Source organism: Bos grunniens, chromosome 14 (assembly GCF_055505025.1).
Source record: "Bos grunniens cultivar Pamir isolate PY7600 chromosome 14, Bosgru_T2T1.0, whole genome shotgun sequence".
Taxonomy (NCBI): Eukaryota; Metazoa; Chordata; class Mammalia; order Artiodactyla; family Bovidae; genus Bos; species Bos grunniens.
Genome location: NC_141178.1, coordinates 17118678 through 17141233, shown reverse-complemented (window position 1 = coordinate 17141233; position 22556 = coordinate 17118678). Strand labels below are relative to the sequence as shown.

General features: G+C 33.9%; 1 protein-coding gene across 24 annotated transcripts in view; it reads right to left on the bottom strand.

The window, feature by feature from the left end:
- VPS13B (vacuolar protein sorting 13 homolog B) overlaps positions 1–22556 on the bottom strand; it is an 805974-nt gene that overhangs the window by 736040 nt on the left and 47378 nt on the right. For all 24 annotated transcript variants that reach the window (XM_086336078.1, XM_086336091.1, XM_086336075.1 and 21 more), the window contains 3 exons: positions 15849–15969; positions 5722–5889; positions 2378–2559 (listed from right to left, as the gene is read on the bottom strand). In XM_086336078.1, coding sequence (XP_086192204.1) covers positions 2378–2559; positions 5722–5889; positions 15849–15969 — 471 coding nt within the window. The remainder of the gene's footprint in view (positions 1–2377; positions 2560–5721; positions 5890–15848; positions 15970–22556) is intronic.

The following is a 22556-nucleotide window of genomic DNA, read 5'->3' as shown; positions in this document are numbered from 1 at the left end:
AGGCCTGCGAAGCTCTTCTTAAATCTGACATTTATCTGCCACATTCTTTTAAATACCATATGGCACCAATAGCACCAGTGATAGCTGTCTTAGCAAAATCAACCTCAATCCTGTATGCACATATGTATGCACTTAAAATCTTATACACATAAACATATATACCTTTAAAATATAAAAGATATTTTATACATTATACATATAAATATCTTTAAAATCAATAAAGCTAACCAACAATAGGAAAATTGACAAAGACCCTGAATGAATTTTTCAAAAAAAATAATGGCCACTGAACATATTTTCAAATATCTAAGTTTGCTAATAATCAAATTAATATTAAATTGCATTATTTTTGCTAAACAAGTTGGCTTTTATATAAGTATGATCATATTTAAGGATAGTAGAGTATAACACAGGCATTTCCCTTAATGTTCATGAGCATATACACTGGTTAAACATTTCTGGAAGCAATTTTGTAGTTCAGATGACAGGCCTTAAAAGTTTAAACCCATTAATAAGATATTTGCAATTACAGAAATCATTCCTAAGGAATCAATCAGAGATGTGGTCAAAGATTTATGTGTAGACTTCCATTCCTCTGAAAAACTGTTAAGAAAAAGTAAATTTTCACTAACAAGGGGAAATGTTAAATAACACATCTGTATGCTCTGTATCTCGTAGATGATATAATCTCTAAAACATTTATTACTCACAAAAGATAGAAAATTACAAAAAGTCTACCCAAATACAAATAAATTCAAAAGTCACCTAATGAAACATATATGAGAACCTTTGACAAATAATTAGAGTGTCTCAAACATTTTTGGAAATTCCCTGTCTTTGAGATGATCAATGAGCTTAACCATGTCCATTTAAATACTTATTTCCTAGGACTAAGAGCACAAAAATGATGGTTCTAACTCAAAACACCAAATCTTATATCACAGTACTATTAATAAAAAACTGAAAATTTAATTTCAGTTAAGCATAAGTGGTACCACTCTCCTCTAATTTACCCACATCCTAAAATGTACAATTAAATCTGTATTAAAGATCAATAAAGAAATTTTTATATGGTAAGGCTTCCCCATATTCATTACTTGCTTTCAAAATATATCTTGAATTTACTCTTAACATTCCCCAACTTCACTGGTAGAGTCAAGGTCAAAGAAGGAATGTTTAAGTCCATTGTCCTGGGATAGGGACACAATTACTATTGAATCAACACTATTCCGTGCTTATATTTGTCTAAGAAGCTATACCTGTGATGGATTCATTTTGATATTTGGCAAAACTAATACAATTATGTAAAGTTTAAAAATAAAATAAAATTTAAAAAAAAAATTAAAAAAAAATAAAACAGAAGGAAAGAGTAACAGAATTTAAAGAAAACAATGTGTCCTGTACAAAGTGTAAGGAAAAAAAGATACTCAAGAGTGAGCACTACCAAAGAAAAGTGGGTGGAATTCATGTATAAATTCAAAGCTACACAAAATGACATGTCTTATGTTTTAAAAGCACTATGTAAAAATAATAAATAATTTCTATAGCCACGCCAAAACAAGCACAGTGGTCAATACCAGTGTTCAGGCTTAGGACTGGCTTTTTCATTACAATACAAAAGCTTATAATTCAATAATAAAAATTTATTCCATGTGAAAACTTAGTTAACAAAATCACAAGTCACTGTGTAAATTCTTTTTCAAAGACAGATAAATAGGTAAGAGATAGAGAAAAAAATTCTTTTTTTGAGAAAATTTTTATGCAATAAAACAACACAAAATTTACCCTTAGAGAATAATGATACACACTAAAAATATTTGCCAATACCTGGAGAACAAATTTTCATGTGGATCAAAAGATATTACTGAAACATTCACATATTCTTAAGGTTTTAATCACATTTTGAAACCATAGACAGCTAAAATTCCCTAAACCAATAAACTAATAGATAAGCAAATTAAGTCTTATAAAGTTATCTAAGGAAAACAAGGGTCAGAAACTATTATCAGATGAAAAATTTATAAGGATTGAAATAAAGACTAATATTCAGTCCACCATCGGTATAAATAAACTTTTTGATATGATCTCCTCTATCTAATTGAAGAGAAAAACACTAACAATCAGCAGGAAAAACTAAAATGGAATCTAAGTCACAGGGAAAAAAAGCTGTCCCCAAAATATCTTTATTAGAACACCAAATGGAAAAAAGTTATAATACATAACAAATAACATAAAAGTTATAATATGAACAAAACATTTTTACATTATATATTTGAGGTTAATTTCCTCATTGCTTTTTAACAATGATTAGTATGTATAACAATCAATAAACAAAGTAGAAACATGCAACTTGACTATTAGAAAAAGAAACACCTACTTTTATAACAGATGGCATCTTAGAATTTAGGTTATCATAAGTAAAATGCAGACGAGTTCTGAAGGAACACTTGTACAATAAAGGATCCTGGTAGAATTCTATTTTACCACTGGCATTTCGTTTATCAAGACAAACTGTACAGTCAGAAAAATTGATAACCTTTCTCAACACCAGATCAGTTGCTAAAAGAAAAAAGAGAAAAACATTTTAAGTAAAAAGTAAACTTAGAAGAAAAAAAAAAGGCAATTCTTTATTAGTTTAACTAATAAAAATAATAGAAGAAATAAGATTAATAAAGCATTTAACTAGGACTGTCAGCACCTATGAATAGAACTTCACATTTAATGCATCACTGAAAGCTTCCAACAATATTATGAAATAGGCACAATAATCCCCATTTAATGTATGAAGAATCAAACAGAAGCCAAAGAAATGAAGCAGCTTGTCCCCAATTTGCTTGACTCCCAACTACAAATTTAAGACAAAGTTTATAAAAATTTATCTACATTTCACTATCTGCAATGGAATACTAAACAACAATAAAATTCTTGGAAAATCACATTATAAAAACATTTGAGTAATAGTCGCTTATTTAACATTTATTTCTCCACTGAAATACTGCTGTTCTCAAAGCTTGCATTCTTCAATATGGTAGCCACCATGAATACAGTATTATTTAAATTTACCTATGAATTAAAATTATATGGAAATAAAATTTCAGGTCCTTGGCTGCATTAGTCACATTGCATGTACTCAAAAGCCACATACAGTTAGTGGCTAGGGCACTGGACAGTAAAAAGTAAAACATTTCCATCATCATAGAAAATTCTAGTGGCCAACATGTTTTTAAATAATGACTAATGAGGAAATTACCAAATTACCAGTAACATTATAAAGTCTGTTTTCAAGGGAATAAAAATGGAAACAATTGCTGGTAGAGTATCAAACTAGAGAACAAAACCTTTAGAAAATTTATTCCTAACTAACAATAATTCCTTGGTAAATATCACGCTCAAATCTACCTAGTCAGTGATTTTAAGTTAGCAACTATCCATACACTATGGCCATGGCAATCTTCAAAACAATAAACTATATTTTAGTCCATTCTATTTCTGAGTACATCCTGGCAACCTCTAATTAATTCAGCATTTAATTTTGTTTTCTTCTTTTGGATTTAAGTTTTTAACATGTATAAAGAATATGTACATGTATGAAAATAGTAAGGTTTTATTAAGGAAATAAATTTTAAATTTTTTAGCTGAAAAAAATACAAACTTACCACGTTATTTCATGTTATACAGTATATAAATGATTTAGTTACTATTATGTACATATACACAAATTATAAAGAAATTATCAAAATAGGAAAGAAATTATCATTAGAAGAAATGAAAGAAACCCTCTAGTTGCTTTCTTCCCTCTCTTTATAATAATTATAATTCACTGAGTATTTGCTATTAGACACTACACTAAATCTTTTGCAGTCATTCTTTCTTATAATATTTATATGGCTCTGTTTAAAAGCTGTGGAATGAAGGCACAATAAGGGTAAATAATTTGTCTTGTCAGACAGTTTATAAAGAGCAGAGCTATAATTCAAACTCTGAAAACCTTACTCCAGAGCACATGTTCTTCTCCATTACACTATAAAAATCACTTTATGCTAAAGTAATCATATTTCAAGGATATTCTAGAAAACATTTCTGTGAAAGTGAAAAGGATTAAGTTTTGAAAAATACTTTCCTAAACACTAATAAGAACTATCTTAAAAACATACAAAATGAATTCTACTTCTGGTATTTTTAGATAATGTGCTACAATCCAATCTATAAAATGAGGGTAATAATTATGCTGACCTAACAAGCACTGTAGAAAAAGACTCTGCATTAGTTTCAAAATGTGAATATTTGCATATCCTCCTAACAAACCCACTCCTAAGTACTATGTATGTCCTAAAGAAATGCTTACATGCATGGATAATGTTTTCAAGATTCATTCATGTTTTACCATACATGAAGATTTCATTCTTTCTTAACTACTCTGTTTTAATCCTTTAACTTCTGAAGTAGATACTGCTTCCCCTTTTAGAGGCATTGACAATATCTCAGAAACAAGCTTGGGTTTTTGCATATGCTCTTATTTATGCCTTACAACAGAGCTGTAATATCAGGATTATTTTTCATTTTTAAAATGTGAAGGCCAAACCCTAAAGAACACACTGCATTTCAGTTCTTCTAGTTCCTATTTTACGCCTTAACAAGGCAAGTTAGGAAACCCTGAGACTCAATTTCACTTTGCTTTCTTGTTACTAGGACTTAAATAAATGAATATACTACTAACAAATGAGAAAGGGTATCACTTTATGGAACTGTAATGAGAATCTGAGAAAATGAATTAAAATAATAAAAACAGCAGCTCACTTTCTGAGCACTTACTATGTAACAAATACTTTTATGCTATGGTATGTATTTGAGGAAAATAAGAAACCACAAAGTAACTCACACAAGATCACACATCTCTATGAAGTTGGGAGAGTCAAGATTCAAACTCAGGTAGTCTAACTTTAGTGCCAGCGCCTTTAGCAATTATGTACAATAGCAAATCACAGATACAAGGCGTTCACAATAGTCTCCTTACTGTATTTTCCAAAAATACCCACTCCCTACACTATCAGAACATGTATCAAAGTGTTGTGACTTATTTAACTATTATGTCTTCTAGCAAAACAGCAGCACTTTTTTCACAGCTATATTTTCAAGGCTTCTCAACATGCCTACCTTCCATGTTGAAAATATATAAAATAATAAAAAGTATTTGGTAGTTATTAAAAATATATTATTATTAAATAGTTATTTTAATATAAGCAGAAGGAAAATGCAGCACATAATAAAGGAGGCTTTGTGATTTTCCAAACACCCCAAATATGCTCTGCAGTATACAAATCTAAAACATACATCAGATACACAGTTTTGCCATTACTGAACTATGTAAAAGCAACACATTCCTTTTCCTCTTTCAAAAACATTCAAAATTTTAATTATTCAATTTTTATTCCTTCAACCCACCGTACTGTAAAATATGACATTAACATTTGAAACAAGCATGAGATAAGAATAAAAATTAAGAGTATTAGAAAACAAGTCAGATTTCTTAATCTGAAGGTCTAATAATCTCCTATAATTGTATGCTAAATTTAATATATGTACATTTTTTTCAGGATGAAGATATAAAGCTTTCAGTAGACTTAGCAAAGAGGCTGGTGGACCAAAAAAGGTTTAGAATCCAAGATAAATGTTTCAACAGAAGAAAAAGAAAAATGTCAACTAATCTTGACATTTACTCACCAGAAATATCCATGAATGCACGATCCCACAATTCACCTACTGTATAGCATTCTGCGGATGTGATGTTGACTGAAAGGACAATATCATCTTCAACATATTTTAGTATCAGATTATTTATAACAATATTTACATTATTTACAACTCGTCTGATCAGACTCTGTACATAGCCTATAAAATAAGGGGAAAAATATTCCAATTAAATGTTAAATCAATAATTATCCTTAAAATATTACTGAACTTAATGTACATGAACAATGAGAGTATCATTTTGCATCTTTTGCAAAGATGAAACCAACATTCAGATAGGGAAATAGGCTTGCCAAAGAGTAAGTAAGTACCAGATCCTTCTCAACAAACACCCCTGCAAAGAAGTTCTGTATCATGAAGTTTCATGTACTAGAGAAATCATAGAAGCCACACCTTTTTAACAACATAATACTAGGTCTCATTCAAAGGCCATGTAATCTACAAGTACGTTGATTTCTGCCCGTTTTATAAACATTTTCTCAAATGAAACAATGTTACTGTACACTGATTATACAATATATAAAAAGAAAAGCTTCTTTAAAGTTATTTTTTCAGCTACCATCTTCTCTTCCTACTTTTAAATAGCTATTAAAATACTCAAAAATTAAGGCTCGAGAAAGGAAGATAAAATGAATTTGACTACTTCGACTTAATATTGTATAATAGTGAAATGGGAAAGGGAGAATATGACTGAGGAAGAAAATACAAAAAGTACTAAAAGAAAGAAAGGGAAAGAACACAAAGATGAAGACAAAAGAGAAAAGTAGGGAAAGAAAGAGAATAGATAAAAGCGTAACAGGAATTCATAATATCAGAAGTTTTTCACATAATAAGCATATACAGATATATTACTGAGGAATTTAATAGAAAATATAAATAAAACTAAGCATGCTGCTGCTAAGTCGCTTCAGTCATGTCCGACTCTGTGCGACCCCACAGACTGCAGCCCTCTAGGCTCCTCTGTCCCTGGGATTCTCCAGGCAAGAACATTGGAGTGGGTTGCCATTTCCTTTTCCAATGCATGAAACTGAAAAGTGAAAGTGAAGTCGCTCAGTCATGCCCAACTCTTAGCGACCCCATGGACTGGAGCCTACCAGACCCCTCCGTCCATGGGATTTTCCAGGCAAGAGTACTGGAGTGGGGTGCCATTGCCTTCATAAATAGCATTTAAAAAGACAGAAGAAAAAGATTAAAAACTATTAAAACGTATTTTCCACTATAAAATCTATATAAAAACTAATTTAAAATTTAGCTATTTACTTAAATAACTATCTGCTTATATTCTTTAAACCACAAGTTTACTGGACAAAACAGAATCAACTTCTGTTAGCAGCTGACATTAACACCTACACTGAAGCCTGCTCCAAGTTAAAGTTATTCAACCATAACATGCTTGCAAAAACCAATTCCTTCACTCACTCCCAATGGATACAAATAGAAAAGAAATGTACAATGACTAAATTCAAGTTTTTCTCATATTAGCAGCTTTTAAAGTGCCAATTATCATATGCCATAAAATTAACACACAAAATATCAGTAAGATTAAGGTTTCAGATATTATCATACCAGGGAAGATAGATGCTAAAATGATACATAAATTAAGCTTCAAAAGTAAATTTTAAGTATCAAAATGCTCACCCTTAAAAAGTTTATTTCCCTCATGCTATCACTATTAAATACAGATGTTAAAAATAAACAGCTTCTGAGAAGTCAAGAAGCATGACTAATACTGATTTTCCTATTTCTGAAAACCTGTCATGAATAAAGAATTCATAAAAACCACTTAAGAGTTCATGAGTTTTTATTGTGGGGGGAGGAAGAAAAAGGAGGGAGGGGCAGTGACTCTCAGAAAACATACAATGCAAAATAATGACAGAAACATAATACTAAATGTACTGTAACTGATAGAAAAACTGATGGATTTTTCACCTACATTTCAATACCTTCTCTCAGTTTCCCATTATACAAGCTGAGATGAATAAGCCAATTCACCACAGTAAAATAACCAAATATTTAAAAAGAGGGCTTCCCTGATTGCTTAGATGGTTAAAAAACCCACCTGCAATGGTGGAGACCCAGGTTTGATCTCTGGGTCAGGAAGATCCCCTGTAGAAGGGAATGGCTACTACCCACTCCAGTATTCTTGCCTGGAAAATTCCATGAACAGAGGAGCCTGGTGGGCTACCGTCCATGGGGTCGCAATAGAGTCAGACACAACTTAGTGACTAAAAACAAAAAAGCTTGTTTTACAAACCAGTTTTACAAACAGAAAGTATTTGCCCTAACATGGTCACTAGGAAACCAACTTGCTCAAAAACAGAAATTCCATGGTTGATGACTTGGTTACAGTACCTAAAAACTTCCTGATCAAGTTTTTGGTGTAAAATTTAGCTGGGGTTACTGAAGCATCATATAGGCAACTTATGCTCAAATAATTAAAGGAAAAGTAAGTTCTCTGTAATGTTCTTGCCTTTTTTGGAAGGCTGAAATTATTTCAAAATAAAACTTTTTTAGAAGGTTACGAATAAGAATTCCTACTGGTAATACAATAGAGAAGTTCAATAATAATTTTTAAAAATCTATCAGCTTTGGTAAGTAAAAGATAACTTAGGGCAGCTACTGTAGGAGCTAAGGAAAATAGCAATGAGTTGAAGATACTTATCAGTATTATTATTCAAGATAGTTACAAAAGTTATAAACAACTAAATTAGGGTACAAAAGAGAAATCAGTGTAAGTACTGACAAGAAGAACACAAAATTATCAGTACACGAAGATGACTGTTTTTTATATAGAAAATCCAAAAGATGTAACTGAAAAATACTGAGTATCGATCAGCTAACAAAATGTAAAAGTTAGCTTTTCTACATCACAAAACGACAGGAGAATAACATGGTAAAAAAATTGATAATTCCACTTAGTAATAAAAAATAAATAGCATTTTCCATCTATAAAAGATTCAAAGAAATACAATAGTAAAAAACAGCATTGGACCAAAAATGTGCTTGGAAGAAAAAACTGTGACATTTTTCACAGAGAATAATTTGGTCATACATGTCAAAACCTTATAATTATTCACAAATTTTGATGCTATAGACTAAACAGAGGTATGTGCAAAGATTTACATGCCAGTATGTTTGTCAGAGAATTTTACAAAACTGAAAATGAAAAATAACCCAAAAAACTAACAAAAGGGTTCAGGATGGGGAACACATGTATACCTGTGGTGGATTCATTTTGATATTTGGCAAAACTAATACAATTATGTAAAGTTTAAAAATAAAAAAAAAAGGGGGGGACTGATTAAACAAACTGTGGAACACAATAAAATACATGCTAATGATTAAAATAACAATGTGAAAAAGGGAACTTCCCTGGTGATCCAGTGGCTAGCACTCTGTGCTCCCAATGCAGGAGACCAGGGTTCAGTCCCTGGTCTGGGGAACTAGATCCTGCATGTCACAACTAAGACCCGGTGCAGCTAAATTTTTTTGTTTAATGTGAAAAAATTAATGTCCTTGAAACATGTTCCTAACATTAAAAAATGCAAATTACAAAAGAAAATGTATAAGTGTATGTGTATATGCAGCACGCACACACAGAAAAAACGTCTTCAAAGGTTGTACATCAAAATGTTAACAGGTTCCAGTTCTAAGTAACATAAAAGTAAGCATATTCCATTCTTTCTCACTGAAATAGCCACAAAACCTAGAAAGAAAGTATGGAGCATTTATTTCAGGACACTGAAAAGCAAACAACTAGCGTGAGAGGGGAAATAGAAAAATGAAAATCAGAGCTTACAAAGAAAAAACAAATAATAAAACTGTAGCAATCAATTCAAACATATCAGTAGTTATTCTAATTTAACTGTATTGTGGCCAGAGAGAATGATCTTTATGATAATGAATCTCTGAAATTTTTCAAGACCTTTTTAACCAAGTCTTTTTCAGTGGCTATAGATACCAAATGTGTATATCAAAAAAATGTACACTGTCTTATCTGCTGGGAACAGAGTTTTATGTTTCTATAAAATAATCCTGTCAATTCTGGTATTTAAAGATCCAGTTTGGGGATTTTTTTGGGGGAGAAGGTCTGCTTGATCTACCACATTTCAAAGGTAGGTTGTTAAGTACATAAAAAGTCATCATATATTGTTTGGAGAACTGTACCTTTTAATATAACTCAGCATCTGGCCATCAATGTTTTTGCATTAAGTTTTATTTTGGCTGATTTTATTTTTGGATACTACTTGTCCACTAAGCCATTTCCCACCCTTTCACTTTCAATCTTTCTTACCTCTCCATTTTACCTTTGTGTGTCAGAGGACACACATACCTGGACATAATTGCTCCTTCCTTTTAATATCCCAAAAGCATTAATTGCGCTTCCTTACTTCTTTGCTCTGGTTTCACACTGTAGTTAGTAGTCTACAATATCTCCTATACAAAGCCATTAATTCTGAGGGCAAAGATAGCCTTCAACTAGTTGCTTCAGCATACAGCATACAGATTTAGGGAACTGAACAGCCTGCCTCCACTAAGCAATATTTTGAAATTCAATGTAGTCAGAATGAAGTAAAAGCTCTCCAGTTATCACTTTTTTCTGTTATGAACAAAACATAAATGTTAGATATGGTAAAGGTTATTGACAAAATCATAATGTCCTTTTCAGTATATTAAAGAGAAAGAACACCTGTATGGCAGAAATGGCTAGCTACCCATCAATATTTGTGCTTCCCCTTTCAGAATACAGAACTGTTACTGAGATATGACTATAAGACATATACAACATCAATAAAAATAATTTTCCTGAAATTTGAGAAGAATATACATCACTTTCAACCTGGGGATAGCAAGAAGTGGACAGGTCTTCTCCAGAGCATCCTCTTGAAAAAGCTGAAAACAGTACAATTCAAAACCTAGGTAGCACACAGCAGAGCCTCTGGATAAAGGGAGTCTGGGCTTCTGATCGGAGAAGGCGATGGCACCCCACTCCAGTACTCTTGCCTGGAAAATCCCATGGACGGAGGAGCCTGGTAGGCTGCAGTCCATGGGGTCGCTAAGAGTCGGGCTTCTGATACACTGACTTTAACTGGTACATAAAGAAAACATAACATTTTTGTCATGATAATCCCCTGAAATTTATGTTAATGTGTCCTCCAGTTAACATTAACTTAACTTACACAATTAGTCACTTAAGTTTTCCCTGAAAATGTTAATAAAAAAATGTTACAATAATATAAGCATAAAAATAGAAAATGTAAAATAAGCTATGCATTTCTTTTTCATTTACAACAAGGTATTCCTCAAATGTTCCAGAAAGGCACAGTGATGAGAGTTTAAACTGCTGAGCTTCTGCAAGTAGTTAAGAAATGATTGTGCTATCTCCTAGAATAATACATTTCCATTTTTGGTTCAAGTTCTTGAACAGTTAATACATTAAAAATATTCTTAAATTATTTGATATATTTTCCAGCTATTATTAAACTCCCTACAAGAGATTATTCTTCAGAAAACCAAGCCCTAACCAGCCTAAGGTGACAAGCATTAAGCAAGCAAACACAGACACACAACACAGCTTCCATTTCATATTCAGTATTTTCTGCAGAAGACAAAACCTTGATTAAATGACTGCTAATTTAACAAGGTACACCTCCCGTATACCACAGGTGTGTGCATGTCATGTCCGACTCTGCGACCCCATGGACTGCAACCCGCCAGTCTCCTCTGTCCATGGGATCTTCCAGGCAAGAATACTAGAGTGAGTTGCCATTTCCTCCTCTAAAGGATCTTCCTGATTCGGGAATCAAACCCACTTCTCCTGTATTAGCAGGCAGATTCTTTACCACTGAGCCACCTAGGAAGCCGTATACCACAAGTATTACAAATTATAATAAGGTATTTGTCATCTACATCAAAATACCTAAGTTGCCATTTTCTCATCCATAAAACAAAAGCTAGATCAGAGGCTTGCTGGTAAGTCAACTCAGTCATGTCCAACTCTGTGCGACCCCATAGACAGCAGCCCATCAGGCTTCCCCGTCCCTGGGATTCTCCAGGCAAGAACACTGGAGTGGGTTGCCATTTCCTTCTCCAATGCATGAAAGTGAAAAGTGAAAGTGAAGTCGCTCAGTCGTGTCCGACTCTGTGCGACCCCATGGACTGCCGCCTATCACGCTCCTCCGTCCATGGGATTTTCCAGGCAAGAGTACTGGAGTGGGGTGCCATTGCCTTCTCCGAGATCAGAGGCTTAGCTGGGGCCTATTGAAAGACTTCAGTGAGTATGTGAATATCCTAAAGTGACATGCAAATTTTAAATGTACGTGCTGCTGCTGCTAAGTCGCTTCAGTCGTGTCCGACTCTGTGCGACCCCATAGATGGCAGCCCAGCAGGCCCCAGCGTCCCTGGGATTCTCCAGGCAAGAATACTGGAGTGGGTTGCCATTTCCTCCTCCAATTAAATGTGCATACATGGGTCTATAACTATTTCAAAAGATTTTCAAAGGTCCACATTCCAAAAAAGATAGCTAGCTAAACCAGAAACGTCTGAAGTAGCTTCTCCTTCTACATTTCAAGGACACTATGACCCTGATTATCAGAGTCTGAAAACTCTGTGATTTTGTGCAGTTGAGTTTTTGTGCAATGCAATGAATACATAAATGGCTATTAAGAACCAGACATTGTATTAGATCAGGGGCTGACCAAATGAGGCCGTGCCATGTTTTTATTAAGTTTTATTGGAACACAGTCACAAACATTAGTTTATTTACAGTTTATGACTGATTTCACCAGTACATCAGAAAAGTGGAATAGCTGTAACAGAAAATATATGGCATGCAAAGCTTAAAATATTTAATAACTGGGTCTTCATAGAAAATATTTGCTAACCTCCATGACAGATGATGAATATCAAAGACATCTAGGTCACTTCAGACCCAGTGGGTATGATTTTTAATTTCTCTATACCCTAAATACCTGCACATGTATACATGCATATACATATATATTCTGAGTAAAAAGGTAAGGAGAAAAGAAGAGACAATTATATGACAAAAGAAAAAGGAACTATGCACTGGAACACAAATTATCTGAGTTTCTTGACCAAATAAGTAGAAAAAATATTTAATGAAAAAATATTTAATCAGAAAAAACACATCAGTTAATTAAGAAGCCCTGAATAAATTAAAGGACAATACCCTTAAAGACATTTTAGAGAAAATGTAGAGGCAGTGCATCAAAGGCTGGCTTCTTACAATGACCTTCAACAAAGCCAAAGGCTGTACACTTTAGAAATCACAGGACTACAGAATCAATTAGAAGTGATCCCATTTCTAAGCTAGATAAAGTGCAGAGACTACTGAGGAAAGCATGAATGAAGAAAGAAAGAAATGAAACATCCTTAAACTTTCCCTCTAAATAGGAACTGTCAATATATCTTCCTGAGTATCTTAGGCCCACAACTCAACCTGTTATTATTAGCAGTTATTGAAGTTTCTGGTCTATATATTAACTGAAAGTAAATGTGAATGGTTCAAATCAGGCAGATTCAAACTCTTTTGACCTCTCTCCCAGCAAGAAGTATTACATCATAACCCAGAATAAGCACACATATGTGTAAGTCTCTTGAAATATGATTAACCTTTACTACATGCCACACACACTGAGGTTTTCTAGTCTATGCTATATATTTTTTAAATGCTTTCCATGGCCCACTAAACTGCTTTCACAACACACTCACTGGTCAGGATGCATAATCTCAAAAAGACTGTTCCAGATAACAAGATCAGAAATTGCAAAAAAAATGAGATATCAACTTGCTATTCCTTTCCTATTGGAGAGGTGCCCATCCTTCACGATACAAAACAATTATTGGCAACACCAAAACTTTTCTCAAAAAAGCAACTCTGAATCTACATAAATGTTTGAATTCCAAAATTATAACCACAGATGCTGGAAGAATAACTTTGCCCAAGAAATTTTGAGAACAGGAATTCATTTCTACCATGAAAGAACTTTAATATAATTTCCAGACAGGATATTATTACAGAAATGAGTCCACAAATAACCATATGAGTTAATCTTTAAATAAAATGATTTACCATTATCCAACCGGATTCTCAAATTATCCCTTTTCTTTCCTTTGGCAATATTAAGTTTAGCTGCTCTGCCTCCCAGTAACAGCCCAACAAGTTCAGTTACTTCCTAAAGCAACTCCTTTAACTGTGATTTATGTCAGCATGAAAAACGACTGAGTCCTCCTATTAGCTAAGGCAGAAAAGCACATTAACCCAAAAGCTACCCCAAGTAGTTCAGTAGAAAACAGCTCTGTTTTCTGACACTAAAAATAGGACATTTTATGCTACGTCTGTTTTTATGTTTTATACTTCTAAAAATAGATCAGTTCTCATCCTAAGTATCAGTGTAAATTCCAACACAGACTCTACAGAATCATTAAAAGTATGGGACCTGTTTCAAGTACATGTAAGTTAGCCCATAGAAGATTTTTATCAGTGAAATCAACAACTGACAAAAGCTTTAAATTTTTCTTAAACAAGTTCTTTCCTAAAAGAAAAAAAATGTCATGAGACTCAACAGTTAAACCTAAAACTGATTCTTTGCCAGAATACTGATGGAGAGAGTTCTATACAATGAGTTGGCTTCAGAAGTTTTACAGGGATATGTAGTCAGAAATTTGGAGGGACATAGGGGTTGCTCATTTAACAAATAAGAATAAGCTATAGCTTAATTTAATTTACAGTTTAATTAAATTCACCAGGGATTTCTCCCAAGGAGTTAATAATTAAGTAAAAAATTTATCAAGTGCTATAAACATCACACTACTCTAAGAAGAATTAGAAACATTCAGAAGTAAAATAACTTCTTTTAGCACTTTCTCCAGCCATAGCAATTAATCTATTTATTCTAAAGCCAGAGGGAATAGTGAGACCTGTTAGGTAAAGTTCCTAAGAACACAAAGCATCAGTAATAACATCACAATAACACTAGTTAAATACGCTCAATTCAAATGTAATTTAGAACCTAAATTTGAGACAGGAGGGCTATGAAATGATGCAACTAATGCCAACCTCTTACAAGTAAAGTAGATGGTGCCAGAAGACAGTCAAAAAATAATTAGTTTGAATCCAGCAGAAAGCTTACAAAGCTTTGGGGCAGAAAACAAGTGTATACCAATGTCAGCTATACCTCAAAAAAAAAAAAGTAACTGATAAATGAAAGAGAAGTGACTGATAACTGCTAACTGTAAAAAGGCAGCAATGCACCTTGGCCACAGAGCCATCATGTAACAATCACTTTTTTGTTTTGGGGGTTTTTTTCCCTTCATTAAATACTTATCAAGAAACTGTTATTTGAAAGCCACTACTCTTCCAGACAAATAAAAATTTTAGGAACTGAAAAGAGAGATGGTCTCCCAGTTACAAAACTCTGTGATTCTGTTAGTGAATTTTACAGTTTTCAGAAACTGAGAACAACTTAGTGTCATTCCTTTGTTTATCAGGAAGCAAGAGGAATGAAGAGACTATACGTATTTATTGCTATTGCTATTGCTAAGTCACTTCAGTTATGTCCGACTCTGTGTGACCCCAGAGACGGCAGCCCACCAGGCTCCCCCGTCCCTGGGATTCTCCAGACAAGAACACTGGAGTGGGTTGCCATTTCCTTCTCCAATGCATGAAAGTGAAAAGTGAAAGTGAAGTCACTCAGTCGTGTCCGACCCTCAGCGACCCCATGGACTGCAGCCTTCCAGGCTCCTCCAGCCATGGGATTTTCCAGGCAAGAGTACTGGAGTGGGGTGCCATTGCCTTCTCCGATAAGTATTTATTACTCAGAGGCAAATCATTGCTTGGAGAGGATGTAATAAAGAAACTTAAGGAATAATCTCAAGCAAACGAGTACCAAACCTTGAATGATTCCAAAGCTCTCACAAATGTCTTTCAATCTGTTCTGACGTTATGCAGCAAATGTACATATACTTTAAATACTTTATGACACTAAAAAATAGGGAAAATATATATTCTACAAAGGGCTACAACAATAATCAATAACAATCAAAATTTTGGTTTTATCAATCCCCTTAGAAGTTACCTGGTGGCAAATCAGGATCTGTGGGAGTGGCCTGTTGAATTCTTCGGGGTTTTGCTGATGTTTTTGTGTTCTCAGTAGTACTACGGTTGGTAGAATTAGAACCACAGCTTTCATGGTCATCCTATTTTTATTTGGAAGAAAGAAAAGCAAAGTATCAATCACCATTCAAAAATTTTAAAAAGTTTTCTTGAATGTATGTAGTTTACTAAAATTGATGTTAGACTCTTCCAACTTTATTTTTTTAGCTATAAAAACCTATGTAACCAAAATTTTTGTACTTTGTACTCTTAAACAGCATTTTTAAAACAAGTAGTAGTTTAAAATCAGAAACTATTTCTTTAGTTGATATCAAAACAAACCACTTGATAATGTCAAATATGGCTTTAGCAAAAGAAGACAATTCAATTGAAGCTTTTAAACATTTTCCATTTGAAAATCTGAAACAAATGGTAAGGGTTTTAATTTTCACATATTTGTTTATATATTAAAACCCTCACTATTTTGTGAGTTGGGAATCCAAGCTGTCTTCTTAATCACATTTTTTTTTAATTAGTAATTTTGTGTGTTTTAGTTTCTAAGTTGTATCCAACTCTTAGGGCTCCACTGTGGATTTCCCAGGCAAGAACACCTGAGCAGGTTGCTCTTCTCCAGATCTTCTGGACCCAGGGATAGAATCCAGTCTCTTGCATTGCAGGCAGATTCTTTTCCACTGAGCCACAGGGGAAACCCATCTTTTTTTCTTGGTAATAATTTATTTTTTGTTTGTTTTTTTGAAGTCTATTTTTTTAAGCTTTTTTTTTTAACTAAAGGATAATTCCTTTACAGTATTGCATTGGTTTTTACCAACATCAATATGAATCAGCCAGCCCACCTTTAAGGATTAATCTTAATCATCTTTAGAATTCTTGGCACCCATTTAACAATGTTCACTGAATTGTTATTATTCAGATTAGATAAGAGGTCTAACTAGTTTCTAATATGGATAACATAAAAACTTCAAAATATACATATTTTTGAAATTTACACAATACAAATGAGTACTCTTTACCTGACTTGATTCAACGAACATTTATAAAATGTTTTTATGTGTTAATCGCTAGATTTACAAAAGCAACTGTCCTCAAAGATTCCAGAATCTATTTGAAATACATAAAACCAGTCTACAAGAGTACTTTTTTGTTTACTTTCAAGTAATAGGAACACAAAGAGTCATTCTATTTGGAAGAACCAGAGAGATCAGGTCATTAAAACTGAGTGAATGTTTTAGGTTAAAATCAGAGGTTAAATGGGGGGAAACTATAAATAGCACATACAAAGAATAATGATCAGTCAAAAGAAAAAAAAAAGCCACAATAGACAACATTGAAGATGGGAGAACAATACCAAAAGCTAAAGGCGGGGTCTAGTTCAATAAAAACGCAGTCATGTAAAGAACGATAGAGATGTTGTCAACCTTCATTCTATTTGATACTCAAGATTTGGTAATTAGGAGGAGGGTGCCAATAAACAAAAAAAAAAAAAAAGGGAGGTTTGGTAATCCAGTAGAGGGACAGGAGTGAGAAAAGTAAAAGAGTAGATCAAAGGGTGAATAACAAGTTAAGATGGAAAAAATAAGCATAGATTGCTCTTTCAAAAAAACAGGTATTACAAGGAGGAAATAGATGGGGTAGTAATATGAAATAAAAGCATCTGACATCACCTTATTCCTTTGGGGAGGTTAAACTAGCACATTCTGCTTGAGAGATGCCTATGAGGAAACAGAGATCAAATACCTCTCCAACACAAAGGGAAACTGATGGTATACTGTGCACCATTAACTCATTAATCAACAATAAAACTATTTCATAATGCTTAAAAGAATGGTCATGAATTTAGTTTTTCTCTTATATATTTGAAGAGAAAATTTCAAGAACTAAAAGAAGGTTACTACTAAATTTACCATTCTAATACGATACTACAGGCAATAAGAACAGTGATAGGCCCTCCTTCAGGATACAAAAATGTTCTTCACTACAACCACTAACAGGATTATATAATAATAAAAATGAATCTTTTACAATATGGCATGACTTCAGATGCTAGTCATACATTAGTAAAAGAAAAAATTTCTGTCTGAAACTTTGTTACAAGCAAAAAATTGAAAGATTTGCTATAATAAAAAATGAAGAAAATTTGCGCACAAACTTGTATTCATTTTAAGTTAATGCAAAACAAACTTCACAGCATTTCATTCCACGAAACAACTTCACTATTCAATCTTTATAATGACATCTTCTGTTATTTTGGGGACTGTTATAGTCTCTAAATACTAAAAGACTACTACTGTGAATAAAACCTCACTGTAATTACTTTTAGTTCAACTTAGATCCTTAAAAATGTCTGTAGTCATACACTTCTGCACAATGTTAACATTAAAAGCACACTATTAATTTTTGAAACATATGGTTGTCTCAAAAGCCCAGAAGTAAAACATATTCATTAAAGAGATGTGAAAAAGTTCCAAGTGAACTGCCAAAACTAGCATAATTATGAAAATATTTAACACTGAAACCATCTGAAATCACATACTGTATATAGATTACAGTGATGTCATAATAAACATTCCAGCCAAAATGCACTAAAACTACTGCAGTCCAATAAATCTGGCATACACTAGATGACAAATACCTTAAAGCAAGAAGAAAGAACAAGTTATTTTATTTTTAAAAAGTTATTAGCAGCAAAAAAGGGTAAACTGCATAGATTAAGTATAAGTTTTCAAACAGTCTTTTAAAAAGTGAATAAAGCTTCCCTACAATCTTCACGTTTTTATCATTTAAAAGAAAAACAAACTAACTTTATTTATTTAAACAAAAATTTTAATAACTTAAAATTTCAGTGTGCCTTAAAAAAGGGCATTAATCTTGGTACCCATAGGAATGAAACAAACATTACCAAATATGTAAACACTTCTTTCTTAATTATGCTTAGGAAATCATGGGTGCATATATATTATAATTAGAAAATAATTCTTTTGATAATTTCAACTTGTTTTCTTTTCAATTACATTTTAATTGCATCAATTATAAGTGAGCTTCCATTCAAACCATGCCCCAACTAACTTAAAAATAAAGTAAAACAATTATAATATTTACTATTAACACTGGAATCATTAGTTTGAATTCATCATCTGCTTTTAACCAATATGACTATTACACATTTTAATTCATTGAAAGTCTCTAACTTCTAATAAAAGAAACTCTGTTCTCAAAAATACTAGCTAAAATGTTTTGAGATAATTTTTAACCCCAAACACATTACAGTTATATCTTTCTTATTTAGGTTACAATTTTTCCAAAATGTCAAGTTAAGTATATTTCATGGCAAAAGAATGTTGTCTCTTGGGGACCACATAGCTATTTCTGAAAATACTGCCCTTTGCTCCTCATGAAACAAGCAAGAATGTCATTTCCTTACAAAAGTTCCTAACAGAGGGAAAATGTGGCAAAACCCTGTATTTAAATAGATCCGTTACTTTCACACTGACAGATCATGGGATCATGTTGCATACTTTTCACCTTAGCCCTCGAAGGGCTAGTCAATTAAAACTGGAAAGCCATCAACTCCCGGATTCACAACAGTAGAGTAAGCTTGAGGACAAAACTTAAAACAGGTGACTGAATCATTCTAAGTCCTTGTTTTAGAAAAAGGTTAAAAGTAAGAAAGAGTTGAGGAAGGAGAGACCAAAAGACACAACCAAGAAGTGTCGTGTCTTGCATTCTTCAGCCCTGCAGCACCAAACTTGGGAGGCAGAGGACTAAGGCTCATCTGGCAGCTCTGGTCACTCCCGAAGAGAGTGTGAGGGCCTTGGAAACGAACTGCTGCAAAGCCCGTTAGGTAAGTTCACCTCTAACCCCTCCAGAAGCAAGTACAAAGACAACAGTCGCAAAAAAAAAATCTCTAAAGGTAAGCCGGTACTTTGGAGAGTCAGAGAGCCAAGGCAAGTCAGCAGTGCAGAGGGACACTTGTAGAACATGAGCTAGCCAGGAAAAATATACATATATATTACCTTCTGGGGTAAAATTGGGCATCTCTGGATCCCTTCTACTCTGATAGGAATATTAATAAACTTAACTTTAGTCATTTAAAAAAAAAAAAAGCCAAGCCACCTCAGTAAAGGAGGTGTGTATACCTCCAGCCTCTTCACACATCAGCTTAAGCCCACAACAAGAGGCTGCTTCCATCTTCTCTGCAATCAAGGGTGTGACAGGCTGGGAAAGAAGAAGAGAGAGCTGATGCTCCCCTGCATTCTTTTACTGGAACCTCCCAAAAGGAGGGACAGCTAACCTAACAGGCCAAAACTGAACATACGCTAAGACATATTAGGCTACATTTTAACAGAGAAAGAGATCACTGTCCTAACTGTAAACACCTGTGTGGTGGAGCCACTCTTCTACCTGAGAGCCATGTTCCCCACATGACGTGATAACTAACCATCGCTCCTCTGGCCTTCTTTTCACATTCTCAGCCATGTAATCCAGGATACTGCCCCTTCCAGAGAACAATCAAACTCTACTGGTTAACAGCATAATGTTAGAAAAAAATCTGTCCTTTATTACTGCCTATGACATTATTTTTCCTTCGAATCAGTTGGTATATATCATATAGGCAACTTCTCCCCTCTTTTTAAAAATCACTGAATTGAAGTGTTTAGACTCATCCTTAGATTTGGAATGTGAAATAGGCAGAAATTAAGGAAGGAGAGAACAAAAGTACATACAGAGGCATCCCAGCCTAAGCCACACTCCACCATCTAATATTTACCAAAATTCAGTAGGGATTGGGTGAGTGAGCCAATTAATGAAACTGCACTTTGTCTTCTTACATGTGTAACTTCCCTCAACAAGAACCACTTGATTTTTTTTTTTTTTTTAACTATCTGTTAGGCATTTTGAGAGAAAACAGGTAGTACAAATGGATGGTACTTATCCTGGTAGCCTTACTTATATGCACAAAAAGGTTAAGAGCAATTCAAGTTAACCAGCTTTAATTACATAGGTCTCACACACACAAACGCAAAAATAACAGTAAAATTTACTGAGCATTTATACGTGCCAGACCTCCATTATTTTAAGGATGAGGAAATTGGGGCTTAAGAGGTTCTAAGCTCAAAAGACATGAAGGAAAACAGCTAGGATGAACGCCCAGATACGTCTTATAGAAAGCCCCTTCCATTGCTACTGATAAAAGACAGGAAAACAAAGAGGAAGAAAAAGAATGGCAGAGAGAGAGGAAAAAAGACACACAGGAAAAAACTTTCTGTTAATGGCGTTCTCAATGGGTTACTGGAGAAGGAAATGGCAACCCACTCCAGTACTCTTGCCTAGAGAATTCGGTGGACGGAGGAGCCTGGTGGGCTGCCATCTATGGGGTTGCACAGAGTCGGACACAACTAAAGCGACTTAGCAACAGCAGCAGCAGCAATGGGTAATGAGTATCAGTTCAAGAAATATAAGCTTTATTCTACATACTGAGGAGCCAATGAAACTTATGAGTAGGAGACTAACAAGATGAAGTACTTTATTCAGGAATAAGAATCTTCAGGTAACGTGACAAAGCACAAAAGAAGACATACTAACAATTAATAAAAATTAATAGGCTATTATTAGTCAGACAGGGAGTTGACTGTGGCTTAGATCATGAACTGCTTATTGCAAAATTAAGACTTAAAGAAAGTAGGGAAAACCACTTGGCCATTCAAGTATCACCTAAATTAAAAGCCTTAAAATTATATGGTGAAGTGACAAATAGATTAAAGGGATTAGATCTGAGAGAGTGCCTGAAGACCTATGGATAGATGTTTGTAACATTATGCAGGAAGCAGTAATCAAAACCATCCCCAAGAAAAAGAAATGCAAAAAGGCAAAATGGTTGTCTGAGGTGGCATGATAAATAGCTGAGAAAAGAAGAGAAGCAAAAGGCAAAGGAGAAAAGGAAAGATATACCCATGTGAATGCAGAGTTCCAAAGAAGAACAAGGAGATATAAGAAACCCTTCCTCAGTGATCAATGCAAAGAAATAGAGGAAAACAACAGAATGGGAAAGACTAGAAATCTCTTCAAGAAAAATAAGAGATACCAAGGGAAAATTTCAAGCAAAGATGGGCACAATAAAGGACAGAAACACCAAGGACCTAACTAAAACAGAAGATTAATTAAGAAGAGGCGGCAAGAATACACAGAAGAACTATACAAAAAAGATCTTCATGACCCAGATAACCAAGATGTTGTGGTCACTCACCTAGAACCAGCCATTCTGGGATGCAAAGTCATCCTAGATGGCCTTGGGAAGCATCACTACAAACAAAGCTCGTGGAGATCATGAAGTTTCAACTGAGTTACTTCAAATCCTAAAAGATGATGCTGTGAAAGTGTTGCACTAAATATGCCAGAAAATTTGGAAAACTCAGCAATGGCCACAGGATTGGAAAAGGTCAGTTTTCATTCCAACCCCAAAGAAAGGCAATGCCAAAGAGTGTTCAAACTACAGCACAACTGCAGTCATTTCACATGCTAGCAACCTAATGCTCAAAATTCTCCAAACGAGGCTTCAATACTACATGACCTGAGAATTTGCAGATGTTCAAGCTGTATGTAGACAATAAAGAGGAACTAGAGATCAAATTGCCAACATCTGTTGAATCATAGAAAAAGCAAGAGAATTCCGGAA